The 9,143-nt window shown below is 43.6% G+C and overlaps 1 protein-coding gene across 1 annotated transcript; it reads right to left on the bottom strand.

Moving 5' to 3' along the window:
- Positions 1–82: 82 nt before the first annotated feature.
- LOC116224921 (XK-related protein 8-like) lies at positions 83–4,370 on the bottom strand. Its single transcript, XM_031585807.2, has 4 exons — positions 3,697–4,370; positions 2,493–2,683; positions 878–1,598; positions 83–209 (listed from the first exon to the last, which is right to left on the bottom strand). Exons 1-4 carry the CDS (start codon positions 4,017–4,019, stop codon positions 83–85), a joined length of 1,362 nt encoding a protein of 453 aa, XP_031441667.1. The 5' UTR covers positions 4,020–4,370.
- Between the last annotated feature and the right edge of the window lie 4,773 nt (positions 4,371–9,143).

Raw genomic sequence — 9,143 nt, 5'->3', positions numbered from 1 at the left:
ATGGTCTTTTGTATTGCAGTGATCGCCTGTACTTAAACGATTATAGTGTGCTTACTCTTGTTTATGTAATGGTCATATCTTCCTACTGTGGGGAGCAGCACATGAAGTGGTCAGTGGTGTGAAGCAGCAGGCTAACTTGTTGCGGTGCAGAACACTCAATCGCCCCACCTGACAGCAGTGCTATTTGGTCAACATTTAGCTTAGCACACCTGTAACACACAAAAGGCCTAGGTTTGAGGGAGGGAGACCAAATGCTTGTTTTGAGGTAGAGCAGAGTTGACCAGCCAACCATTTAAAAAAAAAAAAAATGTATCAGCCTATTGATCATACTAAATTTTGAGTGGTTCGGGTGGGTCTGTTGAGAACTGAATTTGTAGGTACGTGAGTCTACATGTATTATTTCAGTGGTTAGTGTGTATATATATGAGGTGCAGATAATATGATATAATACACATACAGTACATTTAGCTTTATTTTTCAAAGGAAAATAACATTTGTAAACAAATTACATCAATGATTTTACATAACAGTAATACATTTTCATAACAAAAAAAAATGTATATGAAGACAGAGGTAAATGAAAACACACACACATGGAAAGCAAACTATTACAAGAAGAGTATATCATGTGTAACCTGTTTTTACACAGGAGATGATCCAGCAGAATTTGGTAACAGTGATAAAATGAAAATGCGATAAAACAGAGGCCTATTTTGTTCCAGGGTTGTTGGTCCACAGTAGTGGAAATAAGTTAAAAAAAAAAAACCTAGAATTTGTCAAAGGCTACATGAAATAATATAAATTAAAAATACGTAATGGAATGTGTGTAGTATGTCTTCTCAAAAACATATCATGCAGTGCTATGAGAAAAAATTGCCTCTTCTGGGCGCCAGTCAAAGGCCTCGGTGGGGGTTGGGGTGAGGGTGAAGAGTCAACTGGCAAAGGAGTGGTCACCGTGTCCTCACCTGACACAACTCCCTCTAAGCACGCGGGCGCTCTTTCATCATCTCCAGACTCTTCAGTGGCTGTTTTGTTAGGATGAATTTTTTTGTAGTACCATATCTTCACTATGATTCCTAGGGTGTAGGATCCACCCAGTGCTGGCAGAAACACTGCCAGTGCTGACACGCCGAATATAGATGGATCCTGGTCGCTATGCCAACACCACCACCACCGCCCCATCAGGAGCATAATGTCCACTGCTATCATGGAATGATAGATGATGCTCCTTCGTCTGGAGCCGCCCTGGGATACATTGAACCAGCTGAAGTACCAAATGAGAGCTACAGTGGCCCGGTAGAGCCATTCCCAGCCATTCCCTTCATTTTCCATGAAGTCCGTTTTCTGATGCCAGGCCCAGAGGAACAGTGCGAGCCACAGGCAGACGAAGTGGACTGCAATCATACCGAGGGGCGGGGTAGAGGCAAACAGGGCTATTGCTGCCACACGTGGGGCAATCAAGAGGAAGTTCCACAGGAAGTAGACCAGAGATGAGGTCCACGTCATCTGGTTCTTGTCCGTCTGGAAGGAGCGCATGGAACGGTGGTACATGACCAGGCTGATGGAGATGGCAGCAAATGAGACCACAGTCTTAAGACCTGCAGGGAAGACAGGAATGTGTGATCTGCTGTTTATTATACTGTAAGCGTGCTTTTGAACACCTTAGAGAAAACACATTTTGCAATCATTCAGTTAGCAGATGGTTTTATCCAAAGTGACTTGTAGTACAGGTGTGCCTTTTCATTAGTAGCCTATGTGAGCTCCCTGAGAAGCAAAGCCATGATCTTGGTGTTAGCACCTTGCTCTACCAGCACATGCTTGGTAGATTTTTCATGGTTATTTTTTGCCAGGCCATGGAAAACAGTATGTCCATTCTCTACTTGTCACCTCACATAAGTCAAATAGGAGGTTCAGGCTGTATATCCTGTTAGCATGGTTGGTAAAAAGTGTGCTATATTAAGCTAATATTGGCCTGAGGCATGTTGTATTCCATCTTTTGATCACAGCTCCAGCCTGCATCAGCTTTCAACTATCAATTAACTAAGTCTATTTCTCATTACTCTCACTTTAAATGTGTACACACATTTTCAAATAAAAATATTCACAGAAAAGATTTGTTTGTTTTACTGTACCATTGTTCGAATATATTTCTAAGAACTTGGATAAGTAAGCCGTTTTGGGGGGGTAGTATTGATATATTGTACATCACTGGAAGTCCAGTTCAGGCATAAACAGGGGTTACTACACTGCCTGAATGCTGAATGCAGAGAGTACTTATGTTTTCAAATTCCCCCTGTGCCATGCACACTATATGCTGTAAGTAAGTTGTAATGCTGGTTACACTGACTATTACATGTTGTTCAGACAATATTGCAGAACTCCTGTGACAGTGGACTGATGATTCCAGATGTTCTAGACTGTACAGTGCCTATCCCCATGAGTTAATCTCTTCTGAGATCTCTGGATGGTAAACATGTGATTGACAGCAGTACCTGTGACCCACTCCACATCCTCCCTCTGCAAGATGATGGTGATCATGAGGGTCAGCTGAGGAGCGTTCTCTGAGAACGTCTCGATGAGGCGCAGCATGCTGAGGTCATGGGTCAGGTAGACGGCGATGCCCTCCTTCTTGGCTGTACGGGTCTTCAGGTTGCGAAGAGAGATCTCCATCATGCCTGCAAACCTGTGGTAAATAGAACAGATGGGATATGATGAAGGCAAGCAGGGCTTTAATATACTTGCTAGGAATGGTGTGGGTACTGGGGTTTGGTAAGTTAAATAAAGGTGAAGTCCACCTAATGATGAAGTCATAGGAAAATATGTATCAGTAGGGCCTGTTTGGACATAACATTGACCTTCCATGAAGTTGTTTAAGTCATATTCATACATAATATGTATGATGTCTTTACATTTGGTTTAACATTTCAAATAATATTCTCCTTATGGGTATAGAAATGGAAGACAGAGCCTTGGTCCACGTTATCACATCGAGCAATTTATAAGGTAGTGAATACAATCAACTATAGAGAAACTCTGTACATTGTGTGAATTAAAATGAGTGTGTCTAGCTTCTGTGTGGTTGTGATCAGATTCATTCAGCTGGCAATTTGTGTGCTGAAGGGACCGGTATAGTTAATAAGAATATGCCATAGTCAATAATTCAATGATCTTATACCTAGTTATAATTGTTACTTTTATTTGGATTTAACTAGCATATAAACATTCCTGGGTGAATATACCTTGGGCTGACCTGGGGAGTGAGGTGTGATATTAGACTCTCACCTTCCCCCCCAGGTCGACACAAAGAGCCCTGCACCCATGGCTTATTTGAATAGACGGTAACACCCCTAAACTCAGCTTTTAAAGAGCAAATCCCTGAAGGAATAAGTCAGATATGCTGAGGTGAAGCTCTGAGAGGAAGGGTGGATCTTCAAGTCTCTCTCTCACAGTGGTTGGCCACCATTGTACAAGATTAAAACCTTTTGACTAAAATCCTAGACTGGTCTCCAATATATGGTATAAATTATATCCTATTAGTGCGACTGCATTTCCTGTAGAAGGTTACTGCTCCCCTTTCATTATACTACCAACATGTGTGGTAACAAAATCCCCTTTTTGCAATGCTTAGATCAAGTGACAGTAAGACACAGTGGTTTTCTGAATGCAAGAGAATCACAAAACTAAACAATCACCAACCTGAGGATGAGTCCCAGCTGACACACATGGAGTACCCCACAAAAGATTCCCTTCAAGTACTTTTCCAGGTACAGATATTTGTCAAGGCAGTTCCTTTCGTCTCCCGAGCTATAGTTATACCAAAGCCAACTGAATATCTGCAGCAGCACAGATGATCCCAGTAATAAAAAGATCAGCACTCCCATACTGACATAGGCTTCCTTCTGATAAAAATCAACAACCGCTGAAATGTCAAGCACCATGTCCAAGAAGAAGAACCCAAGACCAAACGTGTTCAACATAAAGTCTGAGACAGGATAGAAAAATATGAAGTCGACCTCCATTCTCTTGGGTGTTTTGCTTTCCTCTTACACAGAAATGTGAGGTGTTGAAAAAGAGTGATAAAATAGACACCAGCAAAAGTTAAGAGTTGTTTACACAATGCACACACTGACTTCCTCGCACCCAAAGAGTCAACAGCCAAAGAGATACCTGTAAAACTGCTATAATGTCCATGGTGTGGTTCCCAGGGCGTGAAAAAGAAAGTAAACTCCAAAGCTCCTCGAACTGAAAGCACTTTTAAATGTTGAGGTGTGTCTCTGCCTCCGCCTCCTTCTATTACGTAACATGCAGAACTATCCCCGTCACACATGCCTCAGCTAATCATGGGCCATCCTGGTACACCACACAGTAGCATGAGAGAGCATGTTTAAAATCCATGACTGTGGACACACACACACACACACACACACACACACACACACACACACACACAGACACACACACACACACACATGAATTGGCAAACCCAACACCACATATGATCTTGGGCTCATTGTGAAAGAGTCATTCCATGTCATGTGGGACAATGGCTCCCACTCGACCATCTCAGATTTGGCTGAAAAAATTCAAGGTTGTTCATACACTTCTTAATATGAATAGTCCCAAATATTAGCTCTCTACTCCCAACAGTTGTCACAAAAAGATGTTTTAGGGGGGAAAGAAAGAAGTGGTTAAGTTCCTCTGCCAGTGAGGCATCAGCTTGGACAGTGCTGGTGTTGCTGGTGTTGCACATGCCTCAGCTAATCATGGGCCATCCTGGTACACCACACAGTAGCATGAGAGAGCATGTTTAAAATCCATGACTGTGGTCACACACACACACACACACACACACACACACACACACACACACACACACACACAGACACAGACACAGACACACACACACACACACCTTCATATGAATTGGCAAACCCAACACCACATATGATCTTGGGCTCATTGTGAAAGAGTCATTCCATGTCATGTGGGACAATGGCTCCCACTCGACCGTCTCAGATTTGGCTGAAAAAATTCAAGGCGATATGTGATATGAATAGTCCCAAATATTAGCTCTCTACTCCCAACAGTTGTCACAAAAAGATGTTTTAGGGGGGAAAGAAAGAAGTGGTTAAGTTCCTCTGCCAGTGAGGCATCAGCTTGGACAGTGCTGGTGTTGCTGTTTACAGAATCTCTAACCTTCAAAGTTGCTTGTGGTTCAAGCGCCATCATCCCCGACCACGAATGGGTCTGAAAGCCCACGGGGACCCGGGTTCGTTGCACACATGCTATGGTTCACAGATTGCCCTCAGATTGTTTGTCCAAAGTTAAAGGAGCTTGTGGGTGGTGGCACTGAACATCCTGCCTCATTGCAAAAGAATGGACAAGTACAGTGTGTTATAATCAGAGAAACATGGTGAATAATAATGGTGATAAAATCCACATAATGATTTGTATGCTTATTAGATTGTGGCAGACTTGTAAAACCATAGCAATCTACAGTAAATGTGAGTTGTTTATCCAGGATTGGATATACTTTTCACATTATCTTTCATGCTACTAGACCCCCCATTCTAGGATTACTGTTAACTTTTATTAATATGTTATAATCATATTATACTACATGTGATCATTGTGGGTCAAAGGTCAAATAAGGGCATGTGTGTACCTGTTTGCAGGCACAGTAGCCACAATTGTTTGTTACAGTTGGTTGCTTGTTACATGGGGTTCATAGTAACTGAGTCCGGAGTAGCGAGGTCACAGAATTGTGTTGAAATAACTTTCTAAAGGAGCTGAAACAAAGAGGCCCAGGCCGTGAAACATTTCTAAAGTAACTGAAACGAGTTGTTGATAACCTGAAGTAGTGTGGTTTGTGCCCGAAGTACTGTGGCCCAGATACCAAAGATACCAAAACACAAAAAAGGGAAAGTTGCCAATGGCCTTCAAGGACTTCTTGCCACATACAAAGTGACCAAGAAAAGATTAGATGAGGTAGAGGCAGAGAGAGACCAACTGAAAGAGAATAATTCACTTGTATCACGTCTTAATGACGGGGCGGCACACAGAAAATCTTCAGATTAATGACACCCTTTTGAAAATGGAGAATGTGCAGTTGCAGGAAGAAATAGGAACTCAAGGCTAATAACAACATGTTGAAATCAACAGTAGAAGTGTTGTCAGGTGAGTTAAAGGAGGTGAAGACTGCATATAATTACATAATTCAAATAAGCGTTCATAAGGTTAGCCAGTTCTCCAACTGCATATCTGATATTAGCAGCAGCAATGCCTGAAATGAGGAATGTTGGGAGAAACATTCAGATTCACGGGACAGTCAGTGTCAACATTCAAGTGTCACGGTTAAATACCCAATGGCACCAATTCACTCCACCACTGTGTGTAATGGAGCAAGTGGAGATGAGGTTATGTCCATCAAATGCCTTAGAGTTAGAAACAGTGTTAAAGAGTGTGGTAAAATTTGAATCTGACAGTCTGGAGACCTGCGTGAACATTTACAGATTGACAGATTTTGATGCTTGTGTTGTGCTGAGCATGTGCCGTCTGTCTACATTATCTAAAGCCTTGGTAGATAGAGTAAAGAATAGGATGGGAAATAATAAGGACCGGAAAAAAGCACTACTAGAGGTCTTGGGGATTGCATCTACCAATCCAGAAAAGTTATCCAGAAAAGTTATCAGAACCGTGGGTACCCTGACATCATGACTGAGGATGTTGGCTATAAATTTGCTTTGATCAACAAAAGTGATCCCCAGACTCTTTTGACTCATCTCTCAGACTATGATGAAATTATTACTAAAATGACACAATTTTACAATAATCAAGCCACTTCTAAGAAATCACACCCCACTGCAGCTATAGGAAGTAAGCTTTCCCAACAGAACAGGAGACAAAGAGGGCCAGAATCCTCCCGTTATTCTAATTGGCAACACAGAGGTAAAAGCTTCAGGAGATGCAAAAGAGGGACACATAGCGAAGAACTGCAAAGACAACAGATCAGAAAAGCAGAACTTTGTTTGTTTTTCTTGTGGAATGAGGGGCCACAAAGCCAGAAGATGTAACTCTTCACAGACAAGAAGAAAAAGCTATCAAGACCCGCTGGCCTTCTGCTACCGCCCCCTCAAAGAAATCTACAATGCATATAGCAGGAGGTGAGGAGTGTGTGTGTTGGAGCCATTTTGTAATTTAAGTTTACAAATGTATTTGAATTATGAATATTGATAAGATGCCAATGCAATGACATTTAAGCTCATGAAACATTCGAAATATGGTTTAAAGTTATGCAAATGTTATTCACATGTGATTGCCAGGTTCTGTCTGGCTGTGCAATTGACTGATTGACACACGTCTAATTGGCGTGTGGTTACATTTACATTTACATTTAGTCATTTAGCAGACGCTTTTGTCCAAAGCGACGTACAAGGGAGAGAACAGTCAAGCTAAGAGCAATAAAAAAGCATGGTGTAACAATAAATACTACTTTACATGAGAATTAGAAAAACAACAACCTAGAAAAGAGGAAAAAGAAGTGCAGGAATGTAACTGCTGAAGTGCAAGTTAAGCGCTAGTCAGGTGCCAGTTAGGAGGGGAGGTGCTCTCTGAAGAGTTGGGTCTTCAAAAGCTTCTTGAAGGTAGAGAGGGACGCCCCTGCTCTGGTAGTACTAGGCAGTTCGTTCCACCAACGTGGAACTACAAATGAAAATAGTCTGGATTGCCGTGCTTGCACGGACGGCAGTGCCAAACGACGCTCACTAGACGAGCGCAGCGTCCTGGGTGTAACATTTGCCCTTACAAGAGCATTTAGGTAGGTGGGAGCAGAACCAGTAAGCACTCTGTAGGCAAGCATAAGTGACTTGAACTTAATGCGAGCAGCTACTGGCAGCCAGTGGAGCTCGATGAGTAGCGGGGTGACGTGTGCCCTTTTCGGTTGGTTGAACACCAGACGCGCCGCCGCGTTCTGGATCATCTGTAGTGGTTTCACCACGCAAGCCGGCAGGCCCGTTAGGAGGGTGTTGCAGTAGTCAAGGCGGGAGCTCACCAAGGTTTGCACCAGCAGCTGGGTGGCATACTGGGTTAGGTACGGCCTGATTTTGCGGATGTTGTATAGCGCAAAGCGGCACGACCTGGAGACAGAGGCGATGTGGGCCGTGAAGGTCAGTTGGTCATCAATAATGACCCCGAGGTTTCTTGCTGTTTTGGATGGAGCAAGAGATAAAGAGTCAGTATTGATCTTGATGTTGTGGTGGATGACCTGTTTGGCTGGGAAGACCATCAGTTCCGTTTTGGCCAGGTTCAGCTGAAGGTGGTGATTTTTCATCCATGTGGATATATCAGCGAGACAGTCCGAAATCCGCGCCGAGACCGTGGTGTCCTCAGGAGGGAAAGACAGAAACAGTTGAGTATCATCGGCATAACAGTGGTAGGAAAAACCATGCGAGCGGATGATAGGGCCCAACGAGGTGGTGTGAATGGCAAAGAGAAGTGGTCCCATCACCGAGCCTTGGGGCACCCCAGTGGTGAGGCGGTGAGGTACAGACAGCTGACCTTGCCATGACACGTTGAACGAGCGCCCAGTGAGGTAGGATTCAAACCAGGAGTGCGCATTGCCAGAAATGCCCATACTTGACAGTATGGACAGAAGGATGCGGTGGTTGACTGTATCAAACGCAGCTGATAAGTCAAGCAGGACGAGAGCCGAGGATTGAGCTGCTGCTCTAGCTGTTTTTAAGGCCTCCATTACAGACAACAGGGCTGTTTCGGTGGAGTGACCGCTTTTGAATCCAGACTGGTTCGGATCGAGGAGATTGTTCTTTGACAGGAACTCTGTGACCTGTTTGGAAGCTGCCCTCTCAATGGTTTTAGATAGGAGCGTGAGAAGTGAGACCGGTCGATAGTTTTCCACCTGAGTGGGATCGAGAGACGGCTTCTTGAGCAGCGGCGTTACCCGAGCCACTTTGAAAAGAGAAGGAAATGTTCCAGAATTAAATGAAGCATTAATCACCTGTGTTATTGCCGGTAAGACGGCAGGCGATATGGCTTGAAGGATGTTGGATGGGATGGGGTCCAGCGGGCATGTAGTTGGACGGCTACCTGTTAGGATTTTGGAGACCTCACTCTCGCTGAGAGGGATG

The sequence above is a fragment of the Clupea harengus genome, chromosome 19 (genome assembly GCF_900700415.2).
Source record: "Clupea harengus chromosome 19, Ch_v2.0.2, whole genome shotgun sequence".
NCBI lineage: Eukaryota > Metazoa > Chordata > Actinopteri > Clupeiformes > Clupeidae > Clupea > Clupea harengus.
This window is presented reverse-complemented; position numbering and strand designations above follow the sequence as displayed.